This window comes from Coturnix japonica, chromosome 12, assembly GCF_001577835.2.
Source record: "Coturnix japonica isolate 7356 chromosome 12, Coturnix japonica 2.1, whole genome shotgun sequence".
In the NCBI taxonomy this organism is placed as follows: domain Eukaryota; kingdom Metazoa; phylum Chordata; class Aves; order Galliformes; family Phasianidae; genus Coturnix; species Coturnix japonica.
Window position 1 is genome coordinate 6,635,454 of NC_029527.1, and position 19,377 is coordinate 6,654,830.

The 19,377-nt window shown below is 47.2% G+C and overlaps 1 protein-coding gene across 2 annotated transcripts; it reads left to right on the forward strand.

Annotated features, from left to right (window-relative positions):
- Positions 1-1,122: 1,122 nt before the first annotated feature.
- Positions 1,123-17,480, forward strand: IP6K2 (inositol hexakisphosphate kinase 2). Of its 2 annotated transcripts, XM_015875350.1 has the most exons (6): positions 1,123-1,251; positions 10,333-10,629; positions 12,720-12,942; positions 13,637-13,812; positions 15,172-15,347; positions 16,696-17,474. In XM_015875350.1, exons 2-6 carry the CDS (start codon positions 10,428-10,430, stop codon positions 17,191-17,193), a joined length of 1,275 nt encoding a protein of 424 aa, XP_015730836.1. In that variant the 5' UTR covers positions 1,123-1,251; positions 10,333-10,427; the 3' UTR covers positions 17,194-17,474. The 2 variants fall into 2 exon arrangements, with proteins under 2 accessions (XP_015730836.1, XP_015730837.1); XM_015875351.1 differs by lacking the exon at positions 1,123-1,251 and having other exon boundaries at positions 16,696-17,480.
- Positions 17,481-19,377: the final 1,897 nt, after the last annotated feature.

Genomic DNA, 19,377 nt, shown 5'->3' on the forward strand with positions numbered 1-19,377 from the left:
CAAGGCCCAAGGAAACCTAACGCTGCTGTAATGCCATGGGAACCCCCAGCACTCAGTACAGCACCAGGAGCACTGGCCTGGGGGTGTTCACAGCCACTAGAGATTAAAACAGGCAGAGTGAGCTGATAATCTCCTGCCACAAGTGCCAGTTCCTCGGGTAAACTACACATGTATTCCTTCAACCCAAAGAGAGCTGGATTTTAACAGTGTGCTTCTATGAGGCCAGGCCATGCTGCCAGCGTGCAGCAGTGCCCATAGATACCGGTACCCCCACACTAACCGGGCTGCTGGGGCAGCACCAGGCCACAGGTCCCGAGGAGTCACACTCCTCACAGAATCACAGAATGACCCGGGTTGGAAGGGACCTCAAGGATCATGTAGTTCCAACCCCCCTGCCTGGCAGGGCCACCAAACATACACTTTTACTAGATCAGGTTGCCCAGGGCCCCGTCCAACCTGGCCTTGAACACCTCCAAGGACGGGGCATCCACAACCTCCCTGGGCAGCCTGTTCCAGGGCCTAACCACTCTCCTAGTGAAGAACTTCCCCCTAACATCCAACCTAAATCTTCCCTCTTTTAACTTAAAACCATTTCCCCGTGTCCTGCTATTATCAGCCCTTTCCAAGAGTTTACTCCCCTCCTGGCAGTAAGTTCCCTTCAGGTATTGAAAGGCAGCAATGAGGTCACCCCGCAACCTTCTCTTCTCCAGGCTGAACAAACCCAACTCCCTCAGCCTGTCCTCATAGGGGAGGTGCTCCAGCCCCCTGATCATCTTCCTGTCCCTCCTCTGGACCCTTAACAAAATCTCCATGTCTTTCTTGTACTGAGGGCTCCACACCTGGACACAGTACAACAGATGGGGCCTCACAAGAGTGGAGTAGAGAGGGACAATCACCTCCCTATCCCTGCTGACCACCCCTGTCCTGATGGAGCTCCTCATGGGGAGCCCACGAGCGGACACAGCTCGTGACGGACAGCCCAGGAGCGGGCCGAGCCGAACCGTGTCAGTCAGCGGAGCCCATTGAACTGAGCGGAGAGCCCCGTACCCCAGCTCCCCTAGCAACAGAGCAGCCAACTGCCGTCCAATCAGCGCGCGGCAGGGCGGGATGAACCAATAGCGTGAGGCGACCGCGATGCCGGGGCGGGGCTTCGTACCGGGATGGGGGAGGGCCGGCCCCGCTCCCCGCCGCCATTTTCACGTCTGACAAACAAAAGAGCCGCAGCCGCTCCCGGCGCTGACCTGACCCCAGGTAATAACTGGGGTCTGTGCTGCCTGCCGGGGGTGCGGGGCTGCCATGGGACCCGCTGCCGGGAGCAGGGGGGCGGTTCTCGTTGGGGTTGTGCGGTGGTTGGGTGGGGGAGGGGTTCTGGATCGCGACGGGTGGGGAGCGGGGCCGTGCGGGGCTACGGGCCGGTGGGGGTCGGCCCGCGGCTCGTTGGTGCCCGATGTGCGGAGAGAGACGGGCCGGCGTTGGGCGGGACGGGCCGCGCTGCTGGAGGACGGGACAGGATGCGTTGTGTAACGATGCGCCGCCACTGCACCCCGCTGCGGGGAGTAGGGAGTGCGCGGGGCGGCTGGCACGGCTGTACAGGGCTATTACATGGCTAATACACGGCTAATACAGGGCTATTACTCGGCTATACACGGCTATACAAGGTTATTACATGGCTATATACGGCTAATACATGGCTATACAGGGCTAATACGCGGCTAATGCACGGCTTTTACATGGCTATACAGGGCTATTACATGGCTATACATGGCTATACATGGCTATACATGGCTATACATGGCTATACATGGCTATACATGGCTATTACGTGGCTAATACATGGCTATGGCACAGCTATACATGTCTATATACGGCTATACAGGGCTAATACATGTCTATACACAGCTATACAGGGCTAATACATGTCTATACAGGGCTAATACACGGCTATACAGGGCTTATACATGGCTATTACATAGCTATGGCACGGCTATACACGGCTATGGCCTGGGCCTAGCGCATTTGGGAGGGCGTCGTTGTGTGTAGCAGTGTTATCGCTGTTGGTGGGTAACGGCCTGGTGGGAGTCCACCCTGATGTGTCCTTGGCCTTGTTTCTGCTGTGGGAAATACACGAGCTTAGTGCAGATTTGGCTTCAGGTTATGGGACGGTTTTGAGCTGCCTTGAAATGGGGGTTGGAGGGTTGGGGGCTTGGGGGGGTTGGAACTACATGATCCTTGAGGTCCCTTCCAACCCGGGTCATTCTGTGATTCTGTGAAATGTTGGTATCTTTGCTCATCCTGTCATGTTTTCAGAGTATAACAAGAAATGGAGAATGGCTTTATATATAAACATACACGTGTGTGTGCTTTAAAACTGAGTCGTTAGGTGCCGTTTATTTATTTGCTGTTGTTTACTGTTCTGCTGTTATAATTTGTACGTGGGGAAAAAGCAACAGTTTAAGTGCCAGAATCCAGAACGTTGTTTCTTCTTCCTAAACACCTGAAGCGATCAGCAGTGTCTGGTAAGGCCGGTGGGAAGGGTTTGGGGAGGAGGGCTCATAAGGTGAGGATTACAGCCATCTAAATGGACTTGGTGCTAATAAAAGTAAGACCTTACACTTGGCCAAGTATTTTTCCATACATTGAGATTCATTAACTTAATTGAAAAGCTCTCTCCCTACCTCTTCTGATGTTGCTGTTGATGGAATAATAAATCATCCGCAATATTCTGCTAATGCAAATAATGCAGTTTTATGTTGCTGTTTATTCTTGAGGCAGAGTTAGATCAGCATTGGGGTGAGCATGTGGTACAGCAGTTTGGGATGGAGCTGGACAGCTGGGTAGCGGTGGGATGGCAGCGCTGGGCTTTGTGCTCTAACATTCCTGCCCTACCAGTTGCTTGTGGGCTGCTTTGAGAAAGCAGGGTGAGGAAAGATGTTAAAGAAAGAAGCACATAACTGCAGCTCCGTGCTTGGGCTTCCTGCCACTTGGGTGCTGTGGTGATGCCTCATCATTGTTCCCTGATAGCTGGGGAGGAGGCAGGGTGTTTGGGGTAATATAAGTGAACATTGTTGTAAGAGAGTGCCCTGCTGTGGTCACAGATTGTAGCATCATAGAATGGCCTGGGTTGAAAAGGACCACGATACTCATCCAGTTCCAACCCCCTGCTGTGTGCAGGGTCACCAACCAGCAGCCCAGGCTGCCCAGAGCCACATCCAGCCTGGCCTTTAATGCCTGCAGGGATGGGGCAACCACAGCCTCCTTGGGCAACCTGTGAACAGCGCATCACCACCCTCTGGGTGAAAAACTTCCTCCTAATATCCAACCTAAACCTCCCCTGCCTCAGTTTAAAACCATCCCCCCCTTGTCCTCTTGGATGTCTTACAGGTATACCTATAAGTGTAGAGGTAAGAACCAAGCATGGCAGATTCTAATCTGTTAGGCTGATGTCTCTATATTCATAACGGTTCTTGAGTATCTCATGAATTGGGGTAGTGCCGTGATGTGGTTTTTTACACCATTGTGTGGAAAAACTCACCATCTCTCTTTCAGTTCATCCACTTCTCAGCTGTTGGTTTGCTGATGCATAGCTTGTCCCTGTTGGCAGGAGCTGTGCTGGGTGTCTAGGCAACGCCGGGCCGGCTCAGCATCTCTGTAGCTTGCTTGAAGAGATGAAAATTTTCCATTGCAGGGGAGAGGATTTTTCCTCTATCACTAATTATCGTACCTGGCTTTCTGTCTTGCCCAAGGTTAAGGTGGCTATGAAACAAAATGGGGATGGTTTTCAGATACTAAGAGTCTACGTTGGGTACTTTTAAGGTATAATTATAGGTAACCATTTCTACAGCTCTTAGAAATATCTGATAATAGTACTGTTTTGGGACCTATTTTTGTTACAATGTAATTCTTTTATTCAATTTTGCAGGAAAAAAAAAGAAGTTAAATAGAATGGTGACCCAGTGTAGTGAGCTGTGAGTGGCCATACATTGCTGCTGCACTGCCTGAAATAAAGCAGGCAGCATGGGGGTAAAACTGTTCCAATGAGGATTTGGTGGTGATGATGCTCAGTCAAGTGTTCAGGAGCTTTGAATCATCACTGATGGTTTGGGGCATTTTTTGATTTGAATGACTGTAAGTCCTTGAGGCCTGAGTGCCCCTCTGATGGGATGTGTTGGACTGGCAATAATGCTTCTAATAGGTACAGAAAGTACTGCTGTTACTGGAGATAGCTGGAACCAGGCAGTGCCCAATTTTACATTGCTTTACTGGAGAAAAATAAAGCTTTGCTCATACAGCACTTTCAGTCTCTGAGAATCTTGTTTGATGGGGGCAAACTCAGCGCATCTGCCATAATAAATGGCTGGGGAGGAGTGAGTGCACAAGCTGTGGCTGGTTTGGAGCTGGGTACGTGCTGACCAGCCAGTTAATAGGCCAGACAGGAAGGGCAATTACTGATGTCACACTGCAGCCCTTTGGTGGAACTGTGTGTCTTGATTGCTATATTCTATTCCAGCTGTGCTGACACTCAGAAAGATGGAAGGAGCAAACAGAATTGGGGTGATTAGCTGCAACTGGTTAATGATGCTTCAGGTTGTTGACATCTACAGCTTGGGTTGCTCAGTGTCAGGACAAAACACTCATTCTCACAAGCACTGTTGAATCTATTAAGAATGAGTGCTGGGTGTATTTAATTGAGGCACAGATGGCTTTGACGCCAGTACCCAAATAGCAGCACGGTGCTGTGATGCAGAAGGCTTCAATAATGCCTGAAACCTTACAGGAATTGTGGGCACTGCCTAATTTAGTGCTTATTGATGATGACAGCTTCCTTCTAGCAATTCCTCTTCATTTATTTTTGCTGAAAAACAGCACGTTACCTGTCTCGTACTTTGGATATATGGTTAAGAACACGATGGCCAATTATTTATCATCTTTTGGCTGATAATTAGCTTATACACCTTGTTACAAAGTGGAACTGCTGGCTTGGTGGGCATCATCTTGATGTCTCTGAGGTATCAGCTCTTTCAGAAGGTTGGTTTTAAGTTAAAAGAAGGAAGATTTAGGTTGGATGTTAGGGGGAAGTTCTTCACTAGGAGAGTGGTTAGGCCCTGGAACAGGCTGCCCAGGGAGGTTGTGGATGCCCCGTCCTTGGAGGTGTTCAAGGCCAGGTTGGACGGGGCCCTGGGCAACCTGATCTAGTAAAGGTGTATGTTTGGTGGCCCTGCCAGGCAGGGGGGTTGGAACTACATGATCCTTGAGGTCCCTTCCAACCCGGGTCATTCTGCGATTCTGTGTGGTTCAGTGTAAGTAAAGGTGTGAGGTTGAACTGGATGGATGTGATGTGCTCATGCTGGAGTCATTGACTTGGGTTATAAGTTAAAGCAAACTTTGAGGAAAAGAATGGCTGTGACTTAGTATTGCTTTCTGGCAGCGTTGTCCTTCAGAAACACACAATTGGAGTATGAGCACAGCGTGAATGATGGTGCTGTATTGCAGGGTATTGAGCAGAAAAGAGGTTTCTGGCTGTCATCCTGTCCTAGTGCTTATTTGGCCAGTGGATGCACTTGTGCCAGCAGTACTTGCTTGTATTAAAGTTGCAGGCTGGTACAAGATCTTGCTGTAATCTGGTTCCAGGGTACCTTTACAAGCATGGAGGGGGAAAGAGGAGCATGTAAAAGTCCCTCGAGCCCTCAGTGATGTAAGTTCAGGTTTTGTGGTTAGAGATGTGTTTTTTGGGTGGTTCAGTGCATTCTGAAACTAACACAGTTATAAGGATATGGTGGATGACTCTCATGAGCCTTCGCTGATCAGTAGCAAAAACTCTCCATGATGCAAAGTAAAGTATCAAACCCAGTATTTGAGGAATCATGGAATGAAAGGTGGCTGGGCATGGCACCTCTTACTGCCGTCTGTCTTGTGTTGTTGTGAGATTACTTTAAACTGAAAGGAACTAAGCTTCATTTGATGTATGCTGGTGGTATGAATGAATGTACATGTACACAGGAGACATGAAATATGTGACTGTGGTTTGTTGGTGCTGTTCTTCTGGTGGTTCACTTATAGAAAGTCTTTGGTGCTCCTCTGGAGTTAGATTTCTAGGATTTGGGTGGCAAAGCTTGAGTTTAACGAGCTTGTCTATGTAAGCAATAGAGATTGGGATTTCTGAAGGGAGTGTAGACAGAAAAATCTTCCTGTAGTAAAGCAAATGCAACCCTTGTGAAAGACTTGGTTCCCTTCTGAACGACTTCACATATAGAGCAGCTTGGTCACATCTCCAAGGGCTGCTTGGAAAGGTCCACAATTTGTATTGAGGGCTTAGGAGTACCAGGCTGCTAACTATGTGTTAGTGAGAAAGGTGTCTGCATGGGTTTATTTCAGCCTCGATGCTTGAAGTTCTGGGTGGTTTCTGTATCTTGAATAGCACTTTTGCTTCTGTAATCCACCTAATGTAGCTTTTGCTGTCGTATTTTCAGCAGATTAAAGGCTGAATGCTATTTTGGTTTCTCCATGACAAAGGGCTGTATTGTCTTTTTATAGCAACCGGTGTTTTTGGCCAGCGGTGCCAAAATGCTGTTCTGGGATGGATCAGTTTCTAAATAGGAAGTTTAAGTAGCTTAGTTTTGGCGGTTCAGGTTTCTTAGTTTCCATGGCATTTTTACATGGAAAAGAGGCTAACTCTTAAATTACAGTCCCTGGAAATACTGCGTGGATCACAATTGCACGCTCTTTTCAGGCAGAGTATGCTTAGTAACCTGTAACTTGGCTTTATTTTTGTTTCGGGGAGATTAAATAGCTTTGAGGCATAAAGCTGGCATTTCGCTACAGCTTTGTTTATGTAATTGTTAAACTTGCAGATTACAGAGGGTGCACAGAGCCGAAAGCTGCTGCTTTTTGGTATTTCTAAAGCTTGTTTGGAGCCCCTGACCTCCTTGTTGAGGTTTAAGGGTTTCACTCCCTCAGCTCAGTGGCTTCATCTGCTAAGAAAAAGCTGCATAAGCTCCAATTGCCTTGATGCTCTCTTGTGTTCTAAGACAAAATGAGGGGGCAGCGGGTTTCTCCTAGTCATAATGAGCTGGCTTAGGCACAGAAGGGACAGTGGTTGTGCGTGAGGAGCAGTGATGGAACACGATCCCATAGATTTCGTTGTTGACGTATTTGTGCTGTTAGTGTGCCATCCATAGATATGTGTGCTGTGTAATTCTTAGTTTCATCTGTTCAGATGCGTTCAGAATTCCTGCTGATACTTGCTGCAAGAGCAGCTCTGCAGCTGTCCCAGCTTACAGCTGTAAGTGCGTGCCTCAGCTTGTGGGGCACTGTTTGTCTCATAGTAAATGTTGCTGCTTGTATTTAGAGGAAAACAACCCTATGGTTAAAAGCAGCTAGCAAAGCTATCACTTTTTGTTTGCTCCGTGTTCCGAGTGTACATCTTTATACGTGTGTAGGCATTGGGATGCCTTATCTTCTGTTGGTTGGTTGCAGACAGTGTTAGTGTTGGGCAGGAAGGGCCCAGTGGTGCCTGCAGCAGGTGCTGGTGTGCACTGCTGGCTCCTGACCTTCCTTTTTAAGTTTATTGCTCATTTTGAAGATCTGCAAAGCTAACAGAGATTTACAAAGAGCCTGAAACTTTATTTAGAGCTAAATACTTGAGCGATGTTTTGCTTGTCACATGCCAGTGATGGATGAGCTCTGGCACAGGGCACAGGCTGTTATTTAAAAGCTAATGCCAGTAGATTTGCTTCGGGTTGTATTGCTGCATTTCTCCAGTAATACAACAGGAAAACGTATCCAGCTTGAAATAGGAGTTGGTGTAACTGGAGGAGGGCAAGTGCTGCTGCTTTAATTTCTAGATGAACAGATACTTTCCATCTGATAATAAGGATGCATTCTTTCTTGCTGCTTTGTAGCTGGTGGTAGTGAGCACATCATTACGGTGCAGGCCTCATCTCTGATCATTGAAGGCTGGAGCCAAGGTCTCACTGCTTGGAAAGTGTATGCACACGTTGTGTCAACGTGTAGGTGTGGAGGAATTGATGTTTAACTCCTGTAACTGTTCCCGCTGAGGATTTTTACAACACCTCACACTTACTCAGCTCTGAGTGCGTGTCACCAACAACCAAAAGATCATGATGGTGATTGACTTGCTGCAGAAGAATGCAAAAACAAGTTTGTTTGCATAGAAACTTACAGCTCAGCATTTTTTCCCTTACCAGTATTTATAAGTAACAAAGTAGTGTGGGTAGCCAGAAACCCATGGGTTAAAGTTATACCTAATGGAAGGGCTTCTTTCCCCCAGTCTAGTCAGTCCTTTAAAGGAAGTTGGATAGAGTCTCTGCGTGGCTGACTGGGGGCTGCAGGTGGGCCAGGCTGGGTTCAGGGAAACCCAGCTTTAATGGGTGGTTTGGAGCCAACAGTTCTGCTGTTGGGTGTTGGGAAAAGGGTTATTCAGTGAGATAGTGAGGGAGGAGGGGGTTGGTGCTTCATTAGGATCTCCCAAAGGATGCATTCGTTAATGCAGTTGCCTATTGGGCTAAGTTGAGAACCTGTAAGGGCATGAAATACCTGCCAAAGAGTGCAGTCACCCAAGATGTATTTTAAAACCCTGAAAAATGAGTTCGTGGTGGTTATTCTTTTATAGTCACTGTCATGCATGGATGAGAACAAAGCACGTGGTGAAGGGCAGAGCAGCAGTTTGGTATCTGGGGAAGGTGCTGAAAGATGCCTGTTGTGTGTGTGCTGCATAAAGAGCCTGATAACGGGCTGGGCACGGAACAGGGAACGAGCAGGGCAGGACTTTGTGCTCATCCTGCTGAAATCTCAGCCAGTCTCATGTTAGAGCTTTTCTTTTGAAGGAAGTAAAACCGATCTGATATTTATGCAATGCTGTTTATGCCTATATGGGGTTGGTAAATGGGATGGTGCAGGGTGTTTCTGCTGGGCCCTACAGTGATTCGGGTTCTGTTAAGCTGAGTGGCAAAATTCCCAATACGAAGTGAAGTTAGAATAGCAAACACATTGTTTGTAGCAGAAATTGGGGGGTTTAGCATTACAGAGCAAAATTTAAGGCTATTTTTGATGTGCCAATGAGAATACCTCTGAAGGTATTGCATGCAAACAACCTGTACTTATTAGATATCCTTCTTATCTTGAATGGGTAAAATACAGCGATTGTTCCCAATGCAAACTTAAGCTGCTCGATTTACTGAGATATAAATCAGTGGCAGGGCACACAGGCGTATCACTTACTGGGCACTGCTGCCCTGTTCAGACCTTACATGCTTTATGGGCTTGCAGCAAGACAAGAGCAGCAGGGCTTACTCATCCAGGCACATTATCTGTGCTGCTGTGTCTCCCTCTGTCTCTCCAGCCTTCACATCTGAGCACACAGAGTCTGACTCTTAGAGATGTTTCCAACCTCTCCCTCCCTCCTGTAAATATTATAAAAATAACAGTTACGCAATATCAGAGCTATAAAAAACCACCCCTTGCTTTGTTAGCCATTGAATGGGAAGCCGTGTGTTTCAGGAAGCAGCAAAGAAGTGCAGGCAGGAGCCGTGTGTGCAGTGCTGGGGTATGTGCAGGGTAACTTGTGCCCTGAAGGTGCGTCGTGCAAACGAGGTGCTGAGCATTGGCCGCGTTGCAGGTGCTTTGGAATGTGCTAGAAGGGAAGCTGGCTCATTTGGTAACATTGCTACGGTTCTTGAAAGCGAAGGAGAATAAACAGCCGAGTGTTGTGTAGTGAGTAAAGCATCGATCTGTTGGCTGGGGGGCAGGTAAACATGCCCAGAGCTGGAACCGAGCGATCGATCCGTGTCCTCAAGTGCTGCTTTGACTGCAGCGCTGCCCCCTCGGCCGTGTGCGGTGTGTGCAGTGCGGGGCTGAGCCGTGCGGGAACGGGAAGGAGGGCAAGAAAAATAGAGCCGTGACCTGGAACGTGCTGTGGTCCCTTGGAACCGAGTGTTGGTGTTTGTGTAACGATCTGCAGACGGAATGAGCAGGAGGCTTGTTTTTCGCTGCGAAAGTTAATGATTAAAGATGCGGTCTAAAATTGGAGCGACTCGACTAAAAATTGATGGTTGCTGCAGGGCCGGGTGAGCTGCGGGCTGAGCTGCGGGCTGAGCTCCGCACTGTGACCCGGTGCCCGGGGGGGCGGGGGTTGGTACCGGGTTGGTACCGGGTCGGTACCGGGTTGTCCCGCCCCCCAGCTGCTGCCATTGGTCGCTGTGCGGTGGGCGGGGCGATGCGGGCGACCTGTCTGGCCGCCTCCTTTGCTCGCTCTCAGTCCGACGCCGGCCGAGCGGCGTGCGGGGCTGGTTCGAGTGCTCGTGTGCTTCCTTACAGAGCGCTGGGCTGGAGCTCCGCCCGCACCACTCCGACACCGCCGCCTCGGAACCGCCCTCACACCGTCGCCTCCCTCTGTCTAATGCGCTACAAGGATGAGCCCAGCGTTTGGAGCCATGGAAGTGGAGCACTATTCCAAGGGAGTCCTGCTCGAGCCCTTTGTCCACCAGGTCGGGGGACACTCGTGTGTCCTCCGGTTTAACGACAAGACGATCTGTAAGCCCCTGATCCAGCGGGAGCACCAGTTCTATGAGACTCTCCCGACAGAAATGCGTAAATTCACTCCGCAGTACGAGGGTAAGTTACCAAACCGTAGCGTGGGGTCGGGCTGCTGCTTCCTGCTCTAGCAGTGTGCTGTGTGCTCTGCCGCCTCTGGAATCTCTTCTGCATGGAAGAGATTTTGGGGCTTTTCTTTTCATGTATCTCGATGTTGTCTGAGGCAGGCTGTGGAGATGCAGGGTGGAAATGCTTTGCCCAGCTGGTGTTTGGGCTGCCTAACAGCATTAGAGTAGAGCAGCTCTGCTGGCGGTAGTATCTCCCTTAGGCACAGGTAAGTCGCTAACAGCTTGTGAATGTTTTCAGTGATTTTTTTTTCTGCTGCTTTTTTTTTTGTGTCTGTGGATTTATAATTCATTTTCACCACGTGTTCAATGTCTGTTTACAGGGATTTGGTAAGTCGGGTGGTGGTGTGTGTGAGCTTAATTGTGATCTCATTTATTTTGGGGTTTGTCCTCTCACTCTCGTTTCGATCACAATAAATACACGGCGGTGAAGTGTCACGTTAAATATTTGCAGCATTGTTTCTGTCATTAAGGAAACGAAAATCCACGGCATTTAGGTAGGCAAGGATCAAATAGCCGTGATGAGGCTGAGTCAGATGTTATGTAGGAGTGGAAATTCCAGTTCTTCTAAACATTGCTCTAGTTAACAGAAATCCTTTTCTTTGCTCTTCCATCGATGGCTGTCTGGTGATTAATAAATCATGACCGAAGCATTTTTTAAATGGAGTTGCTTTTTATGGCACGCTGACTTTACCAGCTGTAAGGGTGACCGTTTTGCACTGCTTGTCAAACTGGCAGAAGACTTCAGAGATGTTTCCCAGTAGTGCTGCCTGTGTGCTCACAGAGACTGACACCTCTTACACGAGTTCTTTTGGACTGGAAGAGAATGTGGTCTTTGATCGCTTTGGAAATGTACCAGTATGATTGTACCAGTCTGTATGGCTCTTTGGGGGGGGGGGGTAAGGGGCCTCACTTGGGCCTCCTGTTATTATTTTTTCAGGATAAAGGCCATTTACTGGCTGGTTCCCCCCTTTTTTCCTGTTGTTCTTTCCTTTGTGGCAGCAGGAGTGTCAGTCAAAGCTTCTGCACCCCATCCCCTGGGTACTGTAGGTGTCAGAGCTGCCTGCCCAACTCAGAAGTGCCCATCTCTCGCCGAGACCTCTCCCTCTGGCCCAAAGATGAGCTGCAAGAACTGTGCAGGTGGTTTGATTTGAGGATGAGGAGAGGGGACTGGGAAATAAGAAGCTAACTACCAATGCAGATATTGTTATGGCTTCTTAAGTGCGCACAGAAACATGTTAATGTTAGCATTAGGGATGTCTGCGTCAGAGCACTCTGCTGGGACTCAATGCAGTGCAGTGCTCCAGAGTCTCTGGAGAGGGAGGATAAAAGTGTTTTCAAGGTTCACCATCTTTCTGTGTACCACAGATCTGTTCTGTATTGCATTTTGTTATTTCACAAGACTACTGCGTTACTGCTATCAATAAAATATATACCAAAAAGAAGAAAGTGTGTAATTCAATGTAGTGATTTAAGAGAGAAACTCTTGGACCAGTTTTACTGTAATGTGACGTCATCTTGTTTTGCTCTGCTTGCAAGTCTTCCCCCCTGGGGTTCTGCTGACCAAATCCTGTTTGGACAAGTGGGTTTTGCTTTGCTGTCATGCAAAACTTAAAGCTTTCAGTGTCTGTTTGGATTTTTTTTGTGTGCAGGTCACTTTTCAGTGCAAGTTGTTAACATGTTCTACATCTCATTTAGGGTCAGACCAGTCAGGTTTTTATAATAAACATTTTTATTAATTGAAATTGTCTCCTGTTATTATTTGATCCTTCCTTGATTCTGAATTGGAGAGAACAGATACTTTTTTTTTTTATGTTGTTCTTTTGTCATTATGATAAATTGTATTTTTTGAGGTATCGTCTTTGTCCAGGTCTTTTGAACTTTGTTAGGTTGGCAGATGAGGTTTGGCCTGTGGCAAGATAGAAACTAAGGACCAGGGTAAGAGAAAAAACCCAAAAGTTGCTGTATTTGTCATGTTGTGTGTTGTAAAAGGCTTTGCTCATTGCTTCAGCAATTCACAGCTGCTCGTGTCCTTTCTCTCCTCAGGTGTGGTGTCAGTGAGCTTTGAAGAGGATGAAGATGGAAACTTATGTCTAATAGCATATCCATTAAATGGGGACCACGATAACTTGGAAAACTTAGATAATTCTGACTGTGAACCCAAAAGTAAGCTGTTGCGATGGACTAACAAAAAGACAGTGTTGTTAGAAAATGAGAAGATATCTAAGGAGTGGGTCCGACAGCACAGGAAAGAGGAAAAAATGAAAAGGTAGGTTTAACAGGGAGAGCTGGGATGCAAAGTGTCGAAGCAGAACATTTCTGCTGTCAAACTGGGTTAAGGCCTCCAGAATTCCAGAGAACTCTCCAGAGCTCTGCTTTCAGTTTCTGTTCTCATTTCTTTCTTCTTTTTTCCTGACCACTGCAGTCAGGCTCAGTTGTGAAACTGCCTTGTCCTCATGATGGCACGGTGACTGCTTTTTGCTGGGATTAGCTAAGAAAAGTTTTCCAGTGCTGTACAAAAGATGTATTACAACCAAGCCATCACATTCCACTTGTGCTGTTTTAAGAAGCTTTATCTGTGTTAGTCATATTCACCCTCACATTTTCTTAGGCCTGCTGTGAAGTACTATGCTAGAACACTAACCTTAGCAAGGGATAATCCTTAAAGTATCCCTTACAAGTAGTGAGGAAGCAATTCAGGCAGGTAAAGAAGGTACAAATTAAATGACTATGTGCTCTGTAGCATATTTAGCTGTATGCTAATTTACACCAATATGAAAGTAGCTTTCCAGTGGTTGATGTACTACTGATGTGCAAATTGTCCAAATATACAGAAAGGGGAAAAAAGTTACTGCTAGCTGTTAGAGAAGGCAAGTAAAATAGACCTCACTGGGTTTAACTCTATAAATTAGCATTCATTGTTGTGTTTCACTTCTAATGTGATGCTTTGTTCTGTTTTCTAGTCATAAATTAGAAGAAGAATTTGAGTGGCTGAAGAAATCTGAAGTTTTATATTATACTGTAGAGAAAAAAGGAAATATTAGTTCACAGCTTAAGCAACACAATCCGTGGAGCATGAAATGTCACCAGCAGCAGTTACAGCGGATGAAGGAAAATGCAAAACATCGAAATCAATATAGTATCCTTTCCTGAAGATGCTTCATGGCAATGGAATGAGCAGGGCTCTGCTTTTTATTTCTTGGGCATGACAGATAAAAGTTCAGTGCAGGCTTAACTGTAACCCAGGGAGGCTTTGTGAAGCAGTCACTTACATAGTGACTTGGAAGGGATTGCCAGCACTTTCCAGAACACAGGCTTTTCCAGCGTGTTGTGAAGTAAAATCCAAATAACTTAAATCTGCAAATTGGGACTTAGTTAATGGAAAGGCATTAAGAGTGTTTGGGATCTTCCACAAAACCAACTTACTAATGTAAGCTTTTGGAGGAGGGTAGAAGGTGACTCTTTTTTCCCTTGGTGAGAGCCATTACTGTGATCAGTACTGAGGATCTCAAAAACTAGTTGCTGCTTTCCCTTTGCAACAACTCAGTGTTGTCTTAAATATAGGGTGGGATGTTCTGATACAAAGAGCTGTCTGCTTTTTGATAAAGACAAGCTGAATATAAACTGTCAGGATAGGAACATTGCTCTCTACAGCTGCCTGAATGAAAGCTATGGCAAGGTGGGGATTGGGCTCAAGCTCTGCTCCTACATAACCAGCCATAGGACAAGAAGTCATGGCCTCAAGTTGGAAGATATTCCAACTTGTTCACTATACGAAACGTATTCTCTGAAAGACTGGTGATGCACTGGCATGGGCTGCCCAGGGAGGTGATGGAGTCACTGTCCCTTGAATTGTGACAGTTTAGTGGGGAATTACTGGTGGTAGGTGGACTGGATGATCTTGGACGTTTTTTCCAGTCGTGGTGCTGTGTTGGTGGGGAAGGTTCTGCTTGTATGCAGGCTTGCATGCAGCCAGTAAGTCCTGCAACAGTATTGATACCTGTATGCTTTGGTAAGCAAATCCTCACATGTGAGTTCTGGTGAATGAATTACCAGGACATCTTGGTGACCAATTAACTGTTCAAAGTGAGAGATAACGCTTTGTGGCTGGTGTTGTCACTGCTTCACTGCAGGTGATAGTTAAATTATCTAGGAAGTGTGTGATATTTCAGTAATAAATCACACCTGCAGAAGTATCTGTACGCTGTACTTTGTAATTCTGAATTTGTGGGTCATCATCCAGATTTTATCTGTGACCTCAATTATGTTTTTCCCACTTACTGTAATAAAATCACCTGTCTTGTCTGTTTTCTGGAGGAACCAGTGGAACTAGGAGTTGATGAGCACTTTGATACCATGTGTTTGCAGCTAAGTTTTGATAGGCTACTGTTTGCTGGGTGTACTTAGGATTGGAATTATGACCCTAAAATGTCTGTGGTAATGGTTTTAAAATCCTCTGCTTGTCCTGTGAGGGTTGTTCCTTAACTGGCATTTCCAGAATTCATTTTGCTGGAAAACCTGACATCTCGATATGAAGTACCGTGTGTGTTGGACCTCAAAATGGGAACCCGGCAGCATGGAGATGATGCATCTGAAGAAAAGAAGGCCAACCAAATCCGTAAATGTCAGCAGAGTACGTCAGCTGTTATTGGAGTCAGAGTTTGTGGCATGCAGGTGAGAGGAAAAGGAGTTACGTGTCAGGCGACAAGTACCTGTTCCTGATGTCTTTTACTTTCATTTCTTGCTGTCCTTGAGATGCTGTGCTTCATTTCCATCAGTGAGAGGAATGAGGCCTTTGTGAATGACTTAACAGGTGAAGGTAGCAGCATCCGCAGGAGCAACTTGTAGCAACCCCTGCATCGCAGAGATTGTATTCTCTGAGCAAGAAGGCAGGGTCTGCCCCATAACAGTGATTGGAAGTTGTGTAGTAGAAGTCCTGATTTGATTAACATCTCAGGGTAAGCATAAGAAACAGCTGAAGAGAAGCCCTGCTGACACGTGCACTTTGAATAAAGCGTGAGGGTTGGCCAAAACTTGAACTAGCTGGCAGTTCTGTCTTGCAGACCTTGAAAAGCTTTAGATGTCTTTCTGTTGGGAGCAGGCTTGTTGTGAAGTGGGTTAGAAAGTGTGATGAGAACAGTGGCCAAATAAGGTACATGCATGGACTTTCACCCAAGTTTTTTGTTTACTTGTTTCTGTATTTCCTAGAGTGACAAGTGGGAAAGAGCTTGTTTGTTTTTGAGGCTTTTCTGAAGCTTCTTTCCTCTCATCCAGTCGATTCCAGGAATGCCAGCAGTGTTTGCTGGGACTTGTTCCACAGCGTGACTCTTGGCATGCTTGGTGTCCAGCTCACTGTTTAAATTCTGAGAAAAGCACGAGACAAGCTCCCACACTTTTGTTTCTGCCTTTTAACCACACTGCTGGGATTCGGGCTGCCTGCCTTGCCAGTTTGCCTTCCGGTATAGACCTGTGGTGGAAAACAAGGAGGAGCTTTAGCAGTACCTCTAGTGCTTACCTTATGGAGGTGTTCAGTTGTTTCTGTGTCATATATGGAGCACTTTCCCATAGGAAGCAATCTTCCTGCTTTGTGGAAATACAGAGATTTATGGGGTGGCACACCTTGATTTTATAAAGCAATGTTTGCTGTCCCATAGAGCACAGCACTGTGGGAATAAACTGGTAGACGCCTCTGAGCAGAGGCAGGTGGTGTGTGAGCTGCTGTGGTACAAGTTATATCTTGACTGGAGATCTTGGCCACAGCTTTCCTAATCTTGCTTAAACTCCTCAATCACACATTCCAAGTGGAAAAGCTCAAATGTAAACTGAAAGAATTTTCCACTTCCTCTGAGCCTTCAAGTTCCATAGACACTGCTGGGTCTGTTGTGAGTGGTTTCTGTAACTACAAGATGTATCATGTAAGATCTTTCCATAGCAGCCTTTCACTCCACATCCCTCAGCCTTCAGGTCAGTGTTGCCAGTGCTTCTAACTCTTCTTTTCTCTTGTGTGTGCTTGAATACACAGGTGTACCAGGCAGGCACTGGCCAGCTGATGTTCATGAATAAGTACCACGGAAGAAAGCTCTCAGTCCAAGGATTTAAAGAAGCACTTTACCAGTTCTTTCATAACGGCAAATACCTGCGCAGGGAACTCTTTGAGTCCGTTATTAAAAAACTGACTGAACTCAAGTCTGTCCTGGAGAAACAGGAGTCCTACCGCTTCTACTCGAGCTCTCTGTTGATCATCTATGATGGGAAGGAAAGGCAGGAAGTTGCTGTCGACTCGGACCCAGAGGACTTGGAGGACCTTTCAGAGGAGTCTTCAGATGAGTCGGCAGGAGCGTACGCCTACAAACCGACTGCTAGTACTGTTGATGTCCGTATGATAGACTTTGCCCACACCACCTGCAAGTACTATGGGGAAGATAGCGTGGTGCATGAGGGCCAAGACACGGGTTACGTTTTTGGACTTCAGAATTTAATAGATATTATTAAAGAAATAAGAGACGAAAATAGCGAATAAACAGTGTGAGTGCACATCGGTAGGAAGCGCACTATTGTGACTCTGTATTCCAAAATTATTGGCCACTTTCTGGTGGTAGGAATCCTTACAGACTCTGCAGGGATGGTCCCGTCAGAGTCAGACTTGTTCCGAGGGCATTTACTTATATTGGTGCTGGACCTAGCACTGGCGAAACTTAGTATCCTTATTTATTTTAACTTTCTTAAACATTCCATATTTGATTACTCAGATACCTCTGTTATCCCTGTGTGTATACGTTCCAATAAAATTCTTTTTGTTCATTGTAAGTGATGCTTCTGTCATTGCTGCTGACTGAGGAGGTGGCTCAGAGGGACCCGAGGGATGAAGTTAGAGGCCGACTGTTGGCTTATAATAGCCAACAAATTGTTTCCTATTTTGGGATCTTGTAAACTGACTCCTGCTGTGTAACCCATTTCTATATACATTTTCCTAATCTAAGATGAGCCAAACCATACGTAAGAAACTCCTCCAGGATTAGCTGTAATAGCAGCTGCTGCGGAGCCTGCAAGTTATCCTGAGCAGCTTAAGATCTTACTTGGGTCGAATAGGTGGGAGAGCAATGTCAGGATGTCAGAAGATGGGTGAATAACCCAAGTGAAGTGTCTGTCCTGTGCTCTTTTGTACTTTATAGAGGGTTGTTGTGTTGTGTTTTTTTAACATTTAACGTTAATTTGTGGCAGCTTTCTTTGTTTCATGGTATTGAGGTGCAAACCAAAGGCAGCATCAATGAGGTACGTTTACATTTTGCACTCAATCCTATTTCACAGCTTCATGTGGACACGGGGAGCATTGCAGCAGCGTGTTTGTGCTCCATGTGCCCCTGCACCTAACACAGCTGACAGAGCCCTGCTGAGCTGCTGCCGGCCTGTGCTGTGCACACTCAGGGGCTGTTTACTGTTGGCACTTGGGGTTGCAAAATTCCTTGGGCAGCGATGAGTGAAACTCGCTGCTGTCCTCGCGATGTGCTCTAGGTGTGAGTCACGATACCGGGAACGACCGGCGGGATCGCCTGCACCAACGTGACGTTTCCTTTTGGGTTCTGCTTAAATGCGATGCCCTCTGCTAATGAGCTAATGACAGTCTCCTGGCAGGCAGCGGTCACCCAGCGCTGCCGCTGCATATAAATAAGCCCTGCTGTGCAGATTCATCTGATACACGGTTTGACTTTGTAGTCTGAAATTAGCAGGGATAAAGTCCTCTAATAGACTTGTGTTACGTAGGAACTCTGGAGGGAATTCATCAAATCCGCTGAGAACAATCGCATTTGCTCTGATGCAAACTGCCTCCGGAACAAGCCCTCTTTGTTCTGCTGCTGGGAGCAATGTGAGCGTGGCCTTGGGCTGCACCCAGAGCCCCTTGGTGCCACAGCTGTGTGTGTGTGCAAGGACACACAGCACTCAGGTGTACTTGTGTGCTGTGCAGGGAGCAGGGCAGCAGCCCTTCCTTCTGCTCTATGGGTTCTTCTGCTTAAGCAAGCTGGGACAGCAGGGACAGCGCTGCCTTTTTGTGTTGCAGTCGCTTTACAGGACCAAGGTCAGGCTGTTGGAAGGCGCCTCCTGCACCCACGTGTTGATTTAAGCCCTTGGACGTCCTCAAGGGTTAATGTGGGGGCAGCCGGGACAGCGTGTCCCTCCCAATGAAATATTACCCTACAAAGTTCAAGAGCGGGGCTGTTTTCCTTCCATGCAGTTGGAAGGATTGTGTTGGGTTCCTCGGAGCAGTTCCTTGTGTTCGCAGAAAGGAGGTTACGTGAAGTGGGGGCTGCTGTGGGACTCTGAGCACGGGGCTGTGGGACTCCCTGCAGCACCCAGACGTGGTTTCTAACAGAGCTGGGCTGCAGTTTACGTGACCAGTGGTGACAAAGCGAGGGGATGGAGCTCCTTCCCTGAATTGTATGGAAATGAGGGTGTGCCCGTGGCCTCCCCAGCTCATGGCATGCACAGCCCGTGTCACACAGCACGCCAAGCACCCGCTGTGTGCTGCCCCCAGCCGTGCCCCCCACCAGATCCCCATAGGCCTCATCCCACAGCCGCTTCCCCTCCTTGGGCACAGCTCCACGGGGCTGTTGTTCTTCCACGCAGAGCTGGCCGTGAGGTTCCCCCCCACCCTTCTGTCTGGGCCGTTTCTAGGAACTGCAGCTGTTGACAGCAGCTGGATGTTCCT